Source organism: Idiotropiscis lumnitzeri, chromosome 2, assembly GCF_059441095.1.
Source record: "Idiotropiscis lumnitzeri isolate Australia: NSW breed Sydney's pygmy pipehorse chromosome 2, RoL_Ilum_1.0, whole genome shotgun sequence".
In the NCBI taxonomy this organism is placed as follows: Eukaryota; Metazoa; Chordata; class Actinopteri; order Syngnathiformes; family Syngnathidae; genus Idiotropiscis; species Idiotropiscis lumnitzeri.
In genome coordinates this window covers 16,035,762-16,055,877 of record NC_142392.1, presented here as the reverse complement: position 1 = coordinate 16,055,877, position 20,116 = coordinate 16,035,762, and the positions used below count along the sequence as shown (strand labels likewise).

The following is a 20,116-nucleotide window of genomic DNA, read 5'->3' as shown; positions in this document are numbered from 1 at the left end:
GACTCTTATTTAATGTTTTACTGATCATACAGTTCTCATCAGAGGTGTTAGCAGGTGCGATAGATTTCGTTGAAACGCTTAATTGTAGGGTATGCTTTTTGAAACGAATACGAAATGTGTTACCCTGATGAATTAGATCAGAATACATTTCTTTTTCGGATCAATTTATGCCGGAATCCAGTTAAGACATACCTAGCTCTGTCAGCCACACCGCCACGGCGCCGTAAATCTCATCCAGGATGAGAATTACCACCAAGTTGATGATGACCGCCGTCGCCGTCACCGTCACGCGCACGTTGGACTTTGTCTCCGGGTCGGGGCTCATGGCCATCAGCGCGGACACTGTGATGCGGTAGATGATGACGCCGAAAACGGCCGAGAAGGTCAGACCAAACTAAAGGCAAAGGCAGAAACGTGTTAGTACTTCCTCCTCCATGTTGAACACGAAGATGACAAGTTTCAATTCAGGTAATTGTGCTCACCATAAAAAGAATAGAGGAGACATTGATGCAATACCCAGGAAGGCGGTCTTTCCAGGTTAACTTCTCAACAGCAACCTAGCAGGAATGATTATGGTTGTTAGGCTACTCGTGAACTTTAACCCCCTCCCCCCCAAAACATTTTTTTTTTAAAAAAGCCAAAGACAACATCTGCTTGTGTTACATATTTACAGACGCAAAACTGTTGCGTACTCGTCTTGTATTCACATTAAGGTAAATCACTATGAGCATAAAAAAAAAAAAAAACACATTCTCAATATGGACAAGCTCAGACATAGGCAGAATGGAATTTCACATATTCACTCGAGTCAAGAGAGGAGTTGGAACATTTCTGTTAGAAACTCATCGGCTCCATCTAGTGGACAAGATGGCTCAATGCAGTTCGCACAAGCGTCCACCCCGCCAACAGTAGATGACAGATAAGGAGATAAAACGGCTATAAAAGCGCCAATTTACGCTACTCGTCATTAATTTTAAATGCAACACAAAATACTGCAATTTCAAGGTCAATTTAAAAAAAAAGAAGAAAATAAAGCACCCCAATGACTTCGTCCCTGATCCAGCTGCATTTTTCATTCCCCAAGTGTGATAAATCAAACACGTGCGTATGTGGTAGGAGAGAGATGTGTGTCGCCATAGTGACGGTCACTAATCTTACCTCTGGCTCACTGCCCAGCATGCATCACTCCCACTCAGCCGCCCTCCCTGTTTCTCACCATCCCTCGACTCGTTTTTTTTTTTTTTATTTACTTGAATCTTTCCATCTTCTCCTCTTGAAAATCTTTTTTTTTTTTTTGCTTTTATCCAGTCTAGTTAATTAAAACTTCCACGGGGTAAGCTGGATGTTGATTGCCATATAAAACTCACCTTCGTCAAAGTGCATCAAAAATTTCTCATTTGGATTGGACCAAATTATACACCAATAGATTCATATGGGTTGAATTCGTCAGAATTTTGCTATTAAAATTCTTGCTTTAGTCAGGGAGAAATATGTAAAATATTTAATCTCTCAAGAAGATTACATTTTTTGTTTCCAATTGGGTTCTGCAGGATATAGTTCACATTCATGGAGGACAAAGTTCTCAAATGTTATTATTTTTTAAACAGGGGTGTGTAGACTTTTTATATCCACTGCAATTACATTTCAGAGTAATTTTTTAAATTTTTTTTTTATTTATTTATTTATTTATTTTTTTTACAGTATCTGTTCCTCAGAAACTGGTTACACGCCGTCTTCTGTGGGCCTGTAGTGCAACATTGACTTGTTTGGATGGGGGATGCGAAGTGTGCGCTGGTATTTCAGACTCGCTTCCTCTGTTCATAATTGTTGATTCATATCACCCTAACCGGCTTTCCAGGCGGAAAAGCGTCATTTCATGTAGGTTGAGCGGAACGGTGACGTAGGAGCTCCACGTTAAAACTAAGACGACAAAGTTTTGGCATCACATCCGAATGTTGACAAACGGAACGTAAAGGGTAAAAATAATTTCCCCCGGAGAGTACCGGCCAGTTGGAACGACATCCGAAACATCTCGGATGAAAAGTGACACAACTGGGTCAACGTTCTATAAAGCAGCCGCTCTATTTGCTTTTATTAGTGAGCAGACCTTGAAGACACTGTTTAGTTCAGCATTGAGCTATGTCAAGCAAGTCAACAAGAGGGGATGACACAGAGATGAAGTGTCATCTGGTTTATTATTTAGGGGGTTTAAAAAAAAAAAAAAAAAAAAACGCACCAGCACTGTGCAAACAAGAAATAAAATGACTTCAATATACATTACTTCAATATATATTAAATTACTTAAAAGTACTGAATAAAATAAACAATAAAATGTCAAGGAGCTAATTATTTAACATAGTTGAGAGTATCATTAAGTATTATATCATTTTTTAAATTATTTTCCTATTATAAAGCCCAGTGTTATTGTTGAAACCATTATATCAATTTTATTTATTTATTTTTTTTTTTTTTAGATGGAACTTGCACATGCACAGATAAGGGCAACTCTGGAGTTTTTAAGTGCAGGTAGGAGATGCAAACTGCTGACGTAAATACCTGCGAGCGCAGCAGCCAGAAGATGGAACAGCAAGAGAAGAACAGATAGGCCACAGCGTGCAGGAGAGGAAATGAAAGGAAGAGGAAGAGGAAGAGGAAGGAGGGGCAAGGGTTACCGGTGTTCCTGCAGCCATGGCCGAAAGTAGTTTTCTCCTCCATCTGTCCTTCCCTGTCACTGTCCCATCCTCCTGCTTCACTGGCTGCAGGACAGAGGGACAGGTTACACACACACACACAAACACACACACGCACGGGAACTATTTGTTTAGTGCCATTCCGGCTTTGGGGACAACGTGTTGAGCGGCGCATTATCATATAAATGAATTCATACGTCTGCACTGTGCCTAACAGGAGGACGTAGAGTGTATGTGGGCCAGCAAGGGAGAGACTGACCCAATTCTGAGACAATCTAGATCATTCGCTGATATTATTAAGCAAAGCTGCGTGGAAATACGCAAAGTGGGGGGAAATAAGGGAATTCCAAGCTAATCCTGCACAAACACACCTAACTTTTTTTTTTTTTTTTTTGTGAGCAGTCTGTTAAATTTATATCTTTGTGGTGAATCTCAAGTGTACCTAATGAAGTGTCCAGTGAGTTTACATTGAATCCTGGCTAATATTTTTAAAATCCAAGTCTGGATTTGTCAAACAATTTATCGATCACACTTTCCTACCTGATTCTTTTTCTTCTTCTTCTTTGTGTTTTTCTGCTTCCGCTGCCTCTTCTGGAGGAGGATGGTTTCGTATTTTGGTCTCGGGTGTTCCTGTAGGGAAAGGAGCATTTATCGTGTCACCCTGTGGGGATATTTCAATGTGTGAGCGCCATGTCTCCCAACCTCGTCATCTTCTATGCCTGTCAAATCCCAACTGAAGCTTAAACTGATCTGTCGACGCTTCCAGTGCTCCAGGAACAACACGGCTGCGCCCACAAACACACAAACGGGTGTCAGAAATATTAATATTCATTGTGTAATCTGCATGTCATGTTTTTTGCATTAAATACAATCCTTTTTTTTTTTTAAATACTCTCCGTGCCCTAATTTGATTTGACGCTCACCCCACAGAGACATGAAGATGGCGAAGAAGACGGTGGCGGGGTTGTCGAACAGGTGCGAGGCTCTGGCCGTGCCGCAGGCCGTGCTCAGGTGCCAGAAGTCGCAGGCTCCGTCGCATAGAGGACACATGGTGAAATTGAGACGCTCGTCGCACATCTCGAGGCTTCGGTGTGAGGGGAAGGAGAGGAGTGATATTTGGAGCAAATACTAGATTCGGCGAGGTTTCGGGCACAAGGAGCAGGCCGTTTCATCTTATTAGCCGCCGTGTGTTTACCTGGGGATGTTTGTGTCCACTGTTGCAACCCCGTAGCCAAACACAATGATACCCACGATGGAGGCTGGCACTAGCAGCTGAGTGTAAACGCCAAGCCAGGCGAAATACAGGCCGATCTTTTCTCCAAAGTACTTTCTGAAAGGGGAGGAATTTAAATGAAGGCTACTACTGTGAATCTTGCACTTGCTTTTATACGGTATGATCATAGACCTATCCTTTAAATGATTAAATTATATACAGTGGCACCTCAGCCCAACTCAATTTAATACAACCGGTTCAAAGTTAGATGTTGTGTATTTGGAAGAACCACAGCCTAGCCCATTTAGCTTCATGCTAACAAAAAAAAAAAAAATGCGAAATGTTACTGACAGGCTAACAAATAGCATTGCTGTTGCAGTATTAACCCTTTAAAGCCAGAGGCAATACAATATTCACTGGCATCTATTCTTTATCCCCCGCAAAGAACCACTACTATTATTTGTGGCCTACTTTGTGTATTCACTTGAATCAAAAAATGGGACAAAAAAAAGATTTCTTTTTTTATTATTATATTATATACATGAAATGCAATATCATAGCGTGCTATTTTTTTTTTTTAATAAAAAATAATTTAAATACACATTTGCTTCACAAGGGGAGAATGGAACAAAGCACTTCCATTCAATGGGGAACGATAAATTATAATGAGACGGACAATCGGCCTGAAATGCAATTCTCATTTCAAACAGTTCCCGAAATCGACTCCTAACCAGAGCAAACGATGTGATTGGACAGCTGATTACCTGACCAAATCAATGGGCTGGTATTTGTAGAATGCCGAGTATCTGGCCCATTCTTCATGGAGAACCTAGCATGGAGGAGGAGGTTACGAAAACACAAAGTGGACGACGAAATCATACGATTTGTGAAAGACAGACTTGGTACCTGTCGGTCATTCCTCTCCTCGGGATGCCCGGTGGCATTGTAATCTCCCTGAGGAGATAAAAAAAAAAAATAAAATCAGCAGCTGTACAGCATACAGATCAGTTTTTGTTCTTGTAATGCTGAAGAGCCAAAACTTACATCGTGAAGAGGAAAGGCAGCATCGTAGACTTCCTTCGCTATCAATGTAGTGATACCTGAGGAAGAGTAATATAAACGCATGTACAGGAACTTCCACGCACTGTCAAAGTCGAAAGGTAAGCAGAGCTGCAATGAGTTTGGTTCTCTGCACAGATTAGCATGAGCAAACAATTTAACTCATTTAATCCCAGAGATTTTCACGAGCGGAAACCCCTCAATTTCAGCGTTTTTCTGGATGTTGACTGATTTTGCGAGCCCAACAGAATATAGTGTTCTAATGCTATTAAAAAAAAGACGTATAAATACGTCTTTGGGAGGTAGGGACTACATTTTTGATAACGTATATGGATTGAATGAGTTAAGAACACTTATAGCATTCCATCTGCTGTTTGAAAACTTGAGACCACCCTGCGCCACTTTAGCTGGACTTTTTAGTGTCAGGCAAACCGGGAGTACCGCATTTAGTCTCCTCCAGGGGAAGAATCGACCTGACCTTTGGATGCGAGCTCCGGACGGGCGGCGCGTCGGAGGACAGACAGACAGACCTCTTTCATCAAAGTGAGAGGTCAATGATGAAGCGGCTCAAAGAGGACCGCGCTGTGATGAGCCGGGCTATTAATGAACCGCACAGGCTCATACACACTCTTGAGTCCCTCAAGCTCGGCCTGCCCCGCGGACGCGTGACCCACTTGTAGCGGTAGGAGGGAAGCAACAAGCGGGTGTGGGAGGGGCAGGCAGAGGAGGGGATCTCTGTCTGTTAAGGGACAGAACGCATCGAGCAAGAACTAAATGGAAAGAGGAAATGAGGTTAAAGAGAGGCAATTCTATTTTCTTTGCCTCCAGCTTAGGCACAAGCCTCCGGGTGACACCTTCTGCTGTGATGGGCAAGCCAAGCACACACATGGCTTGGACTACTACCGTATTTGGGTTTCATTGGCGTGGAGCAGGAGCGAGAAAAGCATGGTCGAGCTTTGTTCTTTAATCGCAACCACTGAGTATTGTCAGGAGTCGTGATGTATTTGTTGCATTCATTTTGCTGTTTAGTTCCCTAAAATTAGCTTCTTAAAAAGAAGTATTCATTCTGAATGACTTTCTCAAATTGTGTCATTTAATTTATTTCAAATAATCAAATTGATTTGCATCTTATCAGTATCTATTCTAATTGGATTACAGCGCACCCCCAAATTTTCACCCAAATAAAAAAAAACAAAAAAACTATGAAAATAGGTGAATCGACAGGTGCTCTGTATTTATAAATAACATTTGAATTGATTTAGGATGAAAATTCCAAGTTATCATTGGCAATTATTTCAAATAAAATTTTTGGGTGATTTAGCAATTTTTTTCTAAAATGTGTCAATCAAAATCTATTTATTAATTTGTAGCTTTTTAATTGGATCCTCATAAAATAACCTGATTGTTTTAATCTAAATAAACAATTATGCCTATTATTATTATTATTTTTACTGTTGTTCCTGTAGTCGGAATTATTATATATTTAAAATGAATAATTGATGAACTGATGCATTAATAATAAATGAAATTCATTTGCGTCTGTTTATTAGTTTAAATTTGTTATATTTAAGTATATAAGTATTTATTCAATTGTATTCGTATAGAATTAATTCCTCATTCTGTAATTTGACAATTGACTGCAAATAAAGAAAAAAAAAATTGGGGTTACAATTTTTTTCTTCTTATGCAATAAATTGTTAATTAATTATAGCTACATATTTATATTTATATAAATAATATATTTATATTTTTTTTAGATAACTAAACACCTATACGTCATCTAACTCCAGCGGTTGTCAAATGCGTTATATCAATAAAGTCGTATTGTATAGTTGCATTGTACAAACAACATGCACAAAAAGTAGCCCGTTATGAACGCACTGCACGGGAGAGCCGATGGAGCGCTGACAGCTGCGTTTTCTTACCAATGGTTTGACAGGTCCGCACGCAAACAGTCCTCCTCAAGATTTCATACACCTAGGCACAACACACACACACCATTACACTGGATTGACAAATGAATTCTCACCCACCGACGTGATGTGATGTAACACTTACAATCCGGCCCCTCGTGGCGTTGTCAAAGAAGGAGTCTTTCGATGTGATGTTGTACCTGACAACCACCGCACATATTTGGATTATTATCGATACCAGCAACATATAGTGACATGCAGGACAATTACATGTGCTGCCACTAGATGGCAGATGGCGCGATTAATCGGCGGCGTATCAACATGCAGGCCCAAATTCCGATTCCACACTGAAGTAGTACATTTGTGTGCGTGTATTTTTGATCTCACAAGTGGAGTTTGTCCCGGGAGAAGCAGTGTGTGAGGAACTTGGTGGGTCCGTGGTCCTGAGGAGGCACTTTGGGCTGGAAAGGTTGCTTCAGCTTCCTCCACACGCTGCTGCTGAACGCACTTTCCTCTTTAATTTCATAGCGCTGTTGGACACGTCAGAACACGTGTTCAAGAAATTGACTCGACTAACACTCCACATCACAAACGGTATAGAACTGAAAGTATACAAACAACATATGTATTGCTCTTACTGTTTTGGTTGGGACTTTAATTTTGAGAAACTCGGCCTCCCTGCACAGTACCGGCCAGGGAGCGTGGAGGCGGGTGAAGCTCAGACCGTGGGCCTTCACCTAAAAACAAACATTAGTTAAGTCGTTTTTATGCACAGTGCTGTCTTGACTTACAAAAGTTTAATTCATTCTGTGACCACGGACGCACTCAAATCATCAATCCCCATTGAAACGAATGAAAATGTCCTCAATCTGTTCCCGCGGCACATTCTACTTGGTCTGGTATGCACATTGGCCAGCAGGTGGCAGAATAAAACAGAACTACTGACACAAACGAAGAAGACTTTCACAAATAAGTGCCATGGTGAGCTGCAGTAAAATTAGTTGATTTTCACAGAGGATAAAGAATACAATCCAGAGAGTTGTTACATTTATGTGTTGCTGCACAGTTTATGTGAAAAAAATCTATTAACTAATTTACTACCAAGCAAGTAAAAAAAAAAATTATCTTTGACGTCTTTAGCCGTTGTAGCGTCGGTTGAAATAATGAAGCTTTACAGGTGGTCCGAAGTTTATCCTTTCATTCCTTTTGTCTCGTACACAAAACCTCTTACACCGTAAGAGCTATAAAATAAACAAACATGACGCCATGAGTTTCAATTATCTCTATACATGGAAAGTGCACTTAATTAAACGCATATTCGAATCACAAACATAAATTTGTAGACAGATAAACACAAATATTCACCTTATTGCCACTTTCAACCGGGCTAAGTATCTTTAAATTATCAAGCTTGTCGTCTGAGAATCCTTTCTTTTTCTTTCTTCCGAATCGTCTTGATACGCGCTGTCAATCGCCATCCATTCAGCCGTTGTCCACTTCCGTGTTCCTTCAAAGTAAAACTTCCGCCCAACAGGAAGTCAAAAGAAAAGTCCGGTATTGCTAAACAAATTCGCTAATAGGCCCATAGTCCTTTACAGCCGTCAATGGCAGTAAATGAGTTCATGCTAACACCGAAACATGGATGCTAATTATTAGCCTGTCTATGTTGTTTTGGATTATGTGTTAGCACCAAGAAAGCATTTTTGACTGAGAGCTTGCTGACATACTGTAAGTACGCGACACACTTGAGATGCGTCTCGACTCCCAAGTTTGACCCAGCAGTCCATTATCGGACCTATTTTAAATGTCATCCCACTGTGAAAAATCCCATCCATGTCCCCATCGCACTGTAACACATTAACTTTGGCCCGACCAAGATAGAATTTGCATGTTCCTGAAACGACGCCTGCGGCTGTTTTCAACACTCCTTGAATAGTGCAGCGTGTTCCTGGCACACAGTTTCGCTCCTTTGTCCAACATCATCGTGTCCTGGAAAGCATTGTCTGCCTAATGACATCCCGCCATGCCGATGATGAATCAATTACGCCGCATTTTCCAGACGCGTTTTCAACCTCGCAAATAAGTAATGCGTTCGGATGGAGTGTGTGACTGATTTGTGAATATCAAAGTGAGCGACATTGTTTGTGGCGAGAGTGCAAAAGGGGATGGATAGCAAGCGCGGGGTAACGTTACACTCCTCGGACCCCGATCGGCTACTCTTAAGGGGACGGCGAGGGGAGGGGTGTCGGCGCAACGATGGAAACTCGATCCGCTTTCTCGACTTGGACGCCCCTGAGATCTTTCTGTCCCTCTCAGCCCACCCTCGTCTCTATGACTGTACCTTCTGTACCTGGCAGGCAACGCTTTCAGCGGCTTGATTGACGGGCCGGCTCATTGAACTGCCACTCTCGCTGCTCTTGTGTTTCATTATCTCCTCTCTTATCACATCGGCTACTTCCTCCCTGCTGCTACATTGGCAAGCCTACTGGATACACTCGTCACAAAAATGTTTGGGCTCCGTGGGGAAAGTACAGTAGGAAGCTAAAATGCACTTCATAGGTAATTAATTTGACCGTAAAAGGGCACACCTGTTTTTCCAAGGAGGAATTCTACCTTACCTTACCTTGCAGAACTGCAATATAATGTGCTTTATTTATTTCTTTATTTTATTGCACTGAAGAAGGGAGTACAATGACTATAAAGGGCATTCTGAATCCGCTTAACACAAAAATGTGTATTTCAATAGGGAACTAATTTAACAATATCTCATCTTATTCACCTGCTCCAGCCCCCCCCCACCCTTACGTGTGTCAAAAAAGTAGCGGATATAAATACTTTTGAGTGTGGAGAAGGTTAATTAGTAGAGGGAGTTCCAATTAGCTCTTTATCTCAGTGGGGGGGGGAACTAGGACGCAGCCGGTGGAGAGGCTCCATCGGCGGGGATGGGGGATATGCGCTTATATAGGAGGGGGTGCGGGTGCTTATTTGGGCGACAGCATGTCGCTTAGTGAGAGGCGGGAGGCAAGGAAACGTCGACTGTGAAACTGACTGATGCACAGCAGGTGTGAGGCACTGCAAATATCACATAAAGCGCTATGTGTAATAATTAAAGTTGCAAAAAAAAAAAAAAAAAATTCAGGAAAATCAAACAACAGCATCTCACCGGCAGAACATTTTAGTATATCGTGTAACTTAATGTGATATCATATTATGTCTTAATGTTGTATTTTTAGGTTGGAGTTTTTATCCAATCAGAATTCCGCTAGCTCGTGTTGCCGGGCAGATTTCATAATAGCAGTCGCACGCACTATTTGTCCGAGGCCTTCACATACAATCGTGCAGGGGTCTCATCTGTGAGTGTTAATGGGCTTTCAGAGTTGTTAGACAGTTGCGATAGCCAATCAGTTGATGACAGTAAGGCCTTACGTTGAAGGTGATGAACGCGGCTTGTGATTGGAGACTCACTCGTGAGGGGATCTCTTGCTATTTAGACTACTGTTCCTTCAAAGTGCCGCCACCTTCCGAGGGTACATCTACATCTGAGGGGGTGTAATTATGTTTGTCACTCATTCTTGTAAGAGTACCCCCCCCGCCCCCCCGACTATATTCAAATGAAGGAGTGTAATTATGTTTGTCAGTCACGCTTTAAGAGTATCCCGTGCTATATAGTCAAAAGGAATGAAAATCTCTATACTGGCCGCTTTTGGTTTTTGAGTACATCAATAAGTCGATCTATGAGATAAGATAAGGCGCCATGGTGATGCTAATCTTAGATTAAAGTCCTATATGCTGTATTTGGGATTAATGATTGCCTGCAGACCTCACATCACAAATTAGTACACACGCCGATCGTTGGAAAGTGAATCCAGAATGAAATGTCACTTCCCTGCAAGTAGTCAGTTAACACTATGAGAGTGTTAAATTGCTATCCCCTCAAAGTAACCCAACACAGCCATTAAGGGCTAAACCACTGGCGACAAAAGCGAGTATACCTGCGGGTTGTTGGTTGGGCTGGCGGGTGCTAGTTGCATTAGGCAGATGATAATTGCCTGTTGATGTACGGCCTATATATAAGAGGGGGTGTGCTCACTTTTGTCAGATGCGATAAATGCAAGTGCAAATAAACACCGGAATATACACTGTGCAAGACTTGCATTCAAATTGCCAATGCTGAAATATTGGTTCCGGCTCGGGCAATGCTGGCCCACTTGATTCCAAATATCATCGTGGTAGTCGCCAAAACGGTTCCTCTTTGGCATCAGCCGGCAAAGCGTGACAGAACTTTCACAATAACCACATTTGTAGCACGGGAGCCCACAGGCCCGCTAAGACAACAACGGCGAGTGGGTGTTCTGCCAAGCGCCTACCGCGCACGCCTTCACACACGCACACACACACACGAGCCCAAACCAAGGCATGCAGCGGACCCCGACGCAGCTGCGGTGGAAGGATGTCTGAATGTCAAAGTCTAAATGAGCCGTTTCGCCGGGTAAATTAGGCAAGTGGCACGGAAGAGGGCACAGCCAGCAGCTGGCGCGCACGCAGCAAGTGGAAGGGAAGGATGCCAGATCGCATTAACTTTGTGAGTAGTGTGAAATTCAAATTTGGAATAAAAAAATAAATAAATAAATAAAAAAAATTCAATAAGAAATCGGAAAATGGTATCGTATTTGATTGTTTTGATGATCGGCAAGGTTGGCTTTCCCTGACTCGCGCCCTAGTTCCACTGACATGGGGTATTTCCCGTGATCCAAGCTCCGCCTTCTATTTGCGATGTTACGATTCTCTCCCCGATAATAGATGCTTCTTTGTCCTAAGATGCAGTCATCATTTACAGTGGTTACTCTTGCATGCCTTACTATTACGATTACTACGCACATTGTTCTGTCATCCCACCCCCTCATCCTCGCTCTCTTTTGCAATCCAATCATTTGAGGCAGATGGCCAAATATTTTTCCCAGCAACAAATTCCTCTCTTCACTATTGTTTGAAATTGGACAACACAACTGAAGCGTTCCAAAAAAAAAAAAAAAAAAAAAAAAAATCAAAATCCACTTCAAATCAAATGAGTCATCTTTGTGAGCGCCGTGTAGTAACATGGAGGGCGCCATGTTGCTAATTTTAATGTGCTTTGAAAATCTGGAGCAGAGAGAGGCCCAGTTCCAAAATGAACGCTTCGTTTTCATTGACACATCGCACTCACCTCTCTGTCTCTTTCAATCTCCAGGCCGGCCTCCAGCAGGTTCGCCTCGAACTCTTGTCTGATCAAATGCATCTCGTGGTCGGCGGGCTCCGCCGCGTCGTTCCCTCCTCCGCTGTCGAGCTCCATGAACACCTCGCCGATGCTCACGGCCTCCCCTCCCGGTACGCCGCCGATGCTGCCCCCTCCTTTGCCGTCCGAGCCCCGCGACGGTGGGAAGTTGCCGTTGGAAACGATGGACAGTCGGTCGTGGGAAACCGACGTGCTGGCGGGGGACAGAACGGAGGCGTGTCTTCGCTGGTGGAAGACCAGGACGTAGTCGACTTTCCGCCTGCCGTCCGAGAAGTGGAGGCCCTCGCCGTTGTCTTGGGGGCTCGACGAAGAACTGACAACCTGTCGGAGACAATTAAAAAGACACCAACTTGAGATCTGTACACTAGGCGCAGCAGAAACTGTTTCTCATATTAATTCATGGTTTATTTGCTTTTACATTTGTTAGAAAAATACTATGAGCTGTAAAATTAATAAAAAAAAAAAATCTCAATCACATTGAGGGTAAAAAAAAAAAAAATGATTTTTTTCTTTTCTTTTTTTTTTTATTCTTCAACCCTAATTTGAATTACACATGATTCTGATCACGGCTTCAAACAAATCCTAGTGCGGTGCGCTCGCATCAACAAAAGTAAATGACAGCAGCCCGGTTTAGCACCGAGATGAAAAGCAAAGCTTACGTAAGCGTTTGAATGAACTTGAGCACGGACGGGCTACGTCGGCACACACAAGCACACAGAGTGGCTATTGGCAGGTTCTCAAAAACACTGAAGTGAGAACCTTTTCGCAGCAGAGTGGGCAGTCGCATCACCTTTGCCGCTCGGATTCTTTATTTAGACAGATTGTTTGGAAGGAGACGGAACATTGAGGACACAAGAGGGAAGGCTCTATAGGCCCCCCGGGGCATGATGGGAGATTTTTAGTGCTGGTTTCAGGTCTGCTGTCACAATGGAGGCCCACGTTTGTGCATTTCGCGTGTCGTCATGAGGAATTTAGCACAATTTCATGCAAAACATAAATGGATTTTTTTCCGTTGTATTTTTGTATGCCGAGCGCAAACTTGGGAACCTCTATCGAATAACCTCATTTGGATTGCACTGATTCCAAAGGTTTGAGAGGAGGGGGGGGAGGCAGCGAAAGCAAGCTCTGAACGTATTTAGTCGCCAGGTGGTCAGAAGAGTAAAACAAACAAGTGTGGCCAACGGGGGACGCATTGACAGGCAGAGTGAGAACCAGAAAGACAATAAAAAGAGAGCGACACAAGAGCACAAAGACTGCCTGCACAATGCAGCTGCTCGAAAGTATGAGTGAGGTATGCACATTCTCTCTCATGCTTTTTTTTTTTTTAAAGTCAGTTAGGTGTCCAAAGAATGGGGTAGCCGTTTTAGCGTTTGTTTAGAACACAGACCCCGGTGTTTCCCTTGGATACAATCCAAACGGAGACACGTGCTGTGTTGGGTCCCCTGCTTGATTAACTGCAACATTTAAAAAAATAAAATAAATAGATATAAAAAACTAAATGTAAAAAAATATATCTATAAGATTAAATATTCATTAGAAGGCTAATTGTGGACTACTAATCCTAAAGGGTGGGGCGGAGCTACAAGTGTTCACAACGGGGTTTACCAATCCTTCCGTGACTCATATCAGAGGATAAAGAATATATGCCAGCGAGTATTGTTATATTGTCTGTCTACATGTGTGGCTGCACTCTTGGTGTTCAAATATCCATTCTTGACTCATTCAGGACCAGCTGAGTGGGGGAAAAAAAAAAAAAAAAAAAAAGATCTTTGACGTGTTTAGCCGTCAATGGTAGTTAATGAGTTCAAGTGTAACAACACCACACCATAGCACGCCACGTTAGCTTGTCTATGCAGTTTCCCATTATGTGTTAGCATTAACATAGCCGCTAAAAGGAAAAGTGATGCGGTTCTTTAGAATACTCGGTTATGGGGAATTTTCTTTGTTTAATGTTTAGATTGACAGTGCGATGACTGTGATTTTTTTTTTTTTTTTTTTCCGAGGCAATACCGATATCTGTTAAAAAAATTAAACAATGAATTAAAAATATTCAATTAATAAAGTATGACAACTTATTTGTTTGTCCTTAATGTTTACAACAATAAAAAGAGGTATTAGAGGTACAATATTGGACTGTTTTGCTGATTTTTTTTTTTTTTTACCGGGCGGGGGGGGGGGGTAAATGGATCACCCATATCTCAAGGTCTACAGCCTGGTAATACCAACAACAGGTCCTATAAGTGTGTTTTGCTAGTGAAAAGCAGGTTACTAGTACGCACACTACAATAGTTAATCATAAAAAAGACGAATTAAAAACAAGCTGCGGTACTCACTGGGATTTTGTCATCAGTCTGCATGCTGGGACGCTTCAAACACAATCAGACAAGTTGAGGGAGACAATGAGTAAAAGTTGGCAAAAAGGGCAGCCCCGGCGCCACCTCCTCCATCCCTCCAAAAAAAACGACACTACAGGTCACGTGCATGCAACAGGTTTCATGTCGGCGAATCGTGAACGAGGTTCGGCTCAGATCTAAAGGGAAGCGCGGAGCGGCAGCATGATCCACACGCGAGAGGAGGTATCCATCGAGCTTTCCACGCTGTGAGTGTGTGATGAGTGTCGGGGTGTGTGTGTGTGTGTGTGTGTGTGAGCAGGCTGCGTGCGCACCGCCGGCGCGTTTGGCACAAAGCGCGTGGCACAGTGTTTAAACAAGAAAAAAAAAAAAAAAAAAAAAAGGGGGGGCCATCTGTAAAATGTGTGCACTTACCGGCCACTTCATTAGGTACACCTGCACAAGCCAATGAAATAGCTGTAGCAACAATAAATTTGTGTGGTTGTAATATGAAGCAATCTTATAAAAGCAGAGAATAATAGTTTCTATTATAAAAAAAAAAAAATTCCAAGAAATTTCTGTCATCCTGGTGCAGAGGAACTATGTGGAAGTGAAAGGAGGCCCTTCATTTAATCAAGCCAAAGATGTGTTAATATAAGAAAGTGCTTTGACGCCATCTTGGTATACCAAGGATTGATGAGGAAGTAAAAAGGAGGAACATGGCATCGTGGCGTTTCGAGACAACTATTAAACTTATTAGATTTTGGTCTGATTTACTGCCACGTCTAATCTCTCCTACCCGCTTTCCACTCCTTACTAAACAGACCTTCAATCATTGGTTCGTCACCTTAAGTAGACTTTGAGCCTCCTCATTCCAGGCATCCTGTTTGTCATTTTCTGCTTCCAGTATGCAGTAGGACAGAGATTCCAGGCCCACTCGGGACACATCCCGGGTCAGGTGGTACACGGCGTCACTGTGGATGGACGAGGACTCGCTGAGAGCCGCCGGGATGAAGCCTCGTCCGTTTCCCCGCGGCTCTGCGGCACATTGGTTTTCAAGGAAGTGAAGAAGATTTTATGCATTTCATTTTTTTTTTTTTTTTTTGTAATGCTACAGCGTACAAAGACCTACTGCATTATTGTTGTACTGTTCTTAGGTTATATGTGCACGATGTTTACTCTGAAAATATTTCCCACTAGGGACAAAAGACTGAACTGAAAACGGAGCATCTTGGATGATTCAGCGATATTGATTGAAATGTACACGAAAGTCTCACGAATTGTTCTGTCCAACAATTCCTTCAAATACATAAAAAATAGATTTTAAAAATCTCTCTCTCTTTCTAAATGTCAGGTTTATGTGATAAAAAAAAAAATACATCCCTGACCTATAATAGCTCTAAAACTCAACTAGGGGGAAAAAAAAAAACATATCAGAACAACTTTATTCGGGGTTCATGGCCAGTTATGAGAGGGTGTGCACACTTATGCAACCACATTTTTCCTTGTCCTCACAAAAGGATTATATATATTCTTTTCAACCGAGTTGAGTTACAGCTTATACAGTAGGTCACATAAATAGGAGAAAAAAATGTAAAAATAAATAAAGTCAGGAAAAGCCTACGAGAACAGCAGAACTTTATTTCGGGTTAATAAGCAGTACTTTAAATAGTGGCCGAAGTGTATCGCCTCCCATTTAACACGTGTTTGAAATGTAATTTATTAATTCTGAAACTGACACATTCTTAGTTTTTTAATGCTTTTGTTTAATTTGTGGTGGATATAAAAAGTCTACACACCCCTAGTTCAAAATAGCAGGTTGAGTAACATAAAAACATGAGATAAAGATAAAGCAGAAAAATATTTGTCGAGGGCAGGTAAAAAAAAAAAAAACCTAAATAATGTGGTTGCACAAGTGTTCACACCCTCCTGTATTGGGCTGTGTTCAATGGGAGCAAACACACACGTGCAACCGTATAAAGCGCAGCTGTTCTCGTAAGCTTTGACGCAACCTGCCGGTTTCAAAATTGAAATAGCATAGAAGGCCATTTCATTTCTACGACTTCGACTTCACGACACAATTTTCCGGCATTAACGAGCAACATACAGTATAAATGCATTTGAAGGGCCACAAAACGCTCTCTAGTAATTCTATTTATGAAACCGCTTTGTTGCGCAGCCAAAAGCGCCTCCAGAAGAAAGACTTATTCACTTTCATATATACCAAACTGCCTTTTTTTTTTTTTTTTATTCAAGACTGCTACAGCCTTTCTTTTAATAATAAGGTTACGACGGGTGGTTATTTAGGGATACGGACATCTGTAGCCATAGAAACAAACCAGGCTTCTTACTGTGCTCTCATTTCAGTGCTGCGGACAGCTCGTCGTCGAGCGTTTGCTTGAGTCTTTCTTTCTGCAGCTAATGCGCCACTATATGCTAATGAGGTGGTCAAGATGACTTTTTTTTTTTTTTTTTTTAAAGTTCATTTCATGGCAGGAGTTGTGTTTGGCTCATTTGGCATTGGTAACCTGCCTGGGGTAATACCGAAGAAGGAGGTCTCGCAACTGGAGGGTCGCCAGTTTGAAATACCGGAGGACAGGATGAGAGAAAATCGGGATATGTGTCAAGAGCGATATTTACGCAAAGATGCACGTGATCCAATGCTTATGCTTTTATGTAATCAGATTTGACGATGACATAGTTGGAGAAGCATTCATCCTCGATTGGCTTGGGATTTTGTGGGTTTTTCTTTTTCCAGGAGCTGTGAAACAACGTATAGTTACGTATCGTTCCAAAGATCAGTATCAGGCTCCCTGTAGAGCTTGCTGGTGAGCTGATCATTTGAATGAGGTGCGCTGGAGGAGGGAAACATCTAAATCATGCAGAAAAAAAGTCAAGAAAGGTCTACTGGAAGAGCTGACGTTAATTTAGTTTTAATCAGATGCACTCGAAATGGTGGCATGGGGATGTTGACTTTTCAGTCGGAAAGTTGTTTTTTTTCCCCCATTCAATCGAGTTGTATAGTTTATAGACCACATTAATGGTGGAAATAGTTTTAAAATTATGGATCTGATCGATTTATTTTTTTTTACATTGCAAAAAAAAAAAAAAAAAAATGGTCACATGAACAGGGGTGTGTACACTTTTTATATCCACTGTATTGATTGATACCTGGACAGAATATTAAGAAGGCGTGATTGCAAACATGAATGATTCTTTAATAAATCTCACTGCTCTGGCATTTTAAAAGTTCTTATCTTAGCTTTAGCCTAACGACACGACTCACCCAAATTGTTCCTGAATTGACCAAAATCAGCATTTCAAACATGGACACTGGGCAACATTAATAACAGTTCTATTACCTCGCTAGTTCTATTACCGCCTGTTCTTTTCATTATCAGAACACAATAATAAATGGAAAAAAAAAAAATTATGTCCTGCTCAGACAATCAGCGACCCAATAAAAACCGACCCCAGACTCGCGTTTGGTTCCGAGTTCAAGGCTGGCCAACCTATAAGATCCATTGATTTTCACCCCCAGTGGCTTTCTCACTTCATTTATTCTCCCCACAGTGGCTGCTGCCAACATGTTACTGTGACACTCACCTGTCCAGGTATAGGAAGGCGATCGGCAGAAAGCCATCTTCCGTCCACTCCCAGCTCGACTACTCAGTCAGTCAGACGGGCATGTTGTGGCCAGCAGGTGAGAGGAAACCCAGCAACTCAGTAGTGCAATCCTCAGATCAGTGGAAGATTAGCTCGGCTGGGATTAGACTCCAACTGGCCTAGTGGATGGACAGACGGACAGACGCCCCTGCGGTGTTTGGAATTACAACCATGCAGAGACGAGAAAAAAATGATCGGGCCCTCTAATGTGCATTAATTACTTGGCCTGTTGGTTAAATGGCTTGATTACGCAGTCAATTCTTCCACTAACAAAGTTGTACAGGTTAGAGGTCAAATTAACGGTGGGAAGGTTTTGAAATGATTTATTTATTTTTTTTAATATCTGAAAAACTTTGCATTTGAACAGGGGTGTGTTGACTTTTTACATCCACTGTAGGCCGACATGGCCAGTCAAAACTATTGCTTATAATAATAGTTTGGTACTCATGACCCAGAGCCATACATAGAAAAAAAAAGTAGAGGATCGAGAATTGAACCTTGGGGGACACCAACTGCATGACATCCATTTATTAAATTGAGACTCAAGGCACCATCTTATATTAATTGATATTTACTTCCCACAAACTAGTTATTTGACCATCCAATGTACACATGGGCACACTGGCATGCATCCAGACATTCTGTCAGTAAGGGTATCTGATGAAGCACTGTGACCAGCACACACACGCGCACACGCATACACAAAACCTCACTTGCACGCCTCCATGTTCAATATCCAATTACAGCTGGTTCAGATATGTCCATGGCATTAAATTTTAAGTATTAACGGCTATACTGTAGTAATTGAGAACACCTTTGAAAAGGTCAAGCATGGACATTTTTCATCAAATATTGTCGAAAACATTTTTGTCGATTAAAAAAAAAAAAAAAAAAAGGTATGAGACATATTGCCCAAGATATGTTGGCATTGCTTTATTAATAGCGCTATCAAATCATGGTGGCAAAAGAAAAAAAAAAATCTTTGGGCAAACTCTCCTAGATGAGAAGTGTGTGGGTGTGTTTTAATTAGATTTGACTGACGGTTACCATGGCAACGGACAGCAGGAAAGCCCCCACCCCCCCCCACGCTTCTGTCACAAAATTCCACAAAAATAACAGCTCTCACTTTCAGCGAATGAGAGAAGACCGTTGCTTATGTAGGAAACTGATTGAGAAAATAAGATTGGGTGGCCTGTCGCATTTTAAAAAATATATATTTATCATGAACTGAACGCAATGGCAAAGAAAGATATCCGGCGACATCACTAGATGGCAGTAAATCATAAAAGCTACAGAGTCATGCTTGAGTTTGGTGTCAAATAAAATCATCTCAAATGTGTAACTCATTCGCTACCATTGACGGATATATACGTACTTTCATTTTACCTGGGCTAGCAGTGAATGAGGTAACAGATCCTACTGGACATGTTATGACAACTATAGACATTGACGTGCTAACATCTGCTCTGTAAATTTCACACTAACATTACGTGATTTCAAAGAAATGCGCACGGAACAGAAATAGAGATGCATCACACACCCTCGGGTCATTATCATACGCATTGAAGTCAGGAATATTTTATGTTCATTTACATCTATGCGTGCTAATTGCCACACATGACACGTTTGTGGAGGTTCTTTTATATTAATTCAGGATTCGGGATGTTTTACAACAAGCATGAATATGGACGATGGATTTAAGCAACTACTTGTGCAAAGTCATCGGAAACAGACAAAGGCACACACACACACACACACACACACAAGATTTTCTTTTCTTGTGCTGTTGCCATGAGGCTTAAGAGCGCATAAAAGACGTTTCTCCAAACACAAATACCGAAAAACAACAAAGCTTCCCCCCCCCCTCGCAATCCCATTCATATTCCTGTGTTCAGTGAATCGCTTCAGCCTCCACACGATTCACGAAGGCGTGCTAAAAAGCTTTAAGGAGCCATAAAGAGCTGAGGAACGAG

The 20,116-nt window shown here is 41.8% G+C and overlaps 1 protein-coding gene across 3 annotated transcripts in view; it reads right to left on the bottom strand.

Annotated features, from left to right (window-relative positions):
* Positions 1 to 18,214, bottom strand: part of ano2b (anoctamin 2b) — a 28,389-nt gene extending 10,175 nt beyond the window's left edge. For 2 of the 3 annotated variants that reach the window (XM_088283841.1, XM_088283860.1), the window contains exons 1-18: positions 18,084 to 18,214; positions 15,325 to 15,515; positions 14,481 to 14,513; positions 12,079 to 12,468; positions 7,514 to 7,612; positions 7,263 to 7,405; positions 7,021 to 7,075; positions 6,888 to 6,939; positions 4,948 to 5,003; positions 4,810 to 4,857; positions 4,668 to 4,732; positions 3,886 to 4,020; positions 3,614 to 3,774; positions 3,393 to 3,475; positions 3,231 to 3,320; positions 2,673 to 2,756; positions 483 to 557; positions 193 to 394 (exon numbers count right to left, since the gene is read on the bottom strand). In XM_088283841.1, coding sequence (XP_088139967.1) covers positions 193 to 394; positions 483 to 557; positions 2,673 to 2,756; positions 3,231 to 3,320; positions 3,393 to 3,475; positions 3,614 to 3,774; positions 3,886 to 4,020; positions 4,668 to 4,732; positions 4,810 to 4,857; positions 4,948 to 5,003; positions 6,888 to 6,939; positions 7,021 to 7,075; positions 7,263 to 7,405; positions 7,514 to 7,612; positions 12,079 to 12,468; positions 14,481 to 14,513; positions 15,325 to 15,515; positions 18,084 to 18,120 — 1,999 coding nt within the window. In that variant the 5' untranslated portion in view covers positions 18,121 to 18,214. The remainder of the gene's footprint in view (positions 1 to 192; positions 395 to 482; positions 558 to 2,672; positions 2,757 to 3,230; positions 3,321 to 3,392; positions 3,476 to 3,613; positions 3,775 to 3,885; positions 4,021 to 4,667; positions 4,733 to 4,809; positions 4,858 to 4,947; positions 5,004 to 6,887; positions 6,940 to 7,020; positions 7,076 to 7,262; positions 7,406 to 7,513; positions 7,613 to 12,078; positions 12,469 to 14,480; positions 14,514 to 15,324; positions 15,516 to 18,083) is intronic. The other variant, XM_088283849.1, reaches the window with a different exon arrangement.
* Positions 18,215 to 20,116: the final 1,902 nt, after the last annotated feature.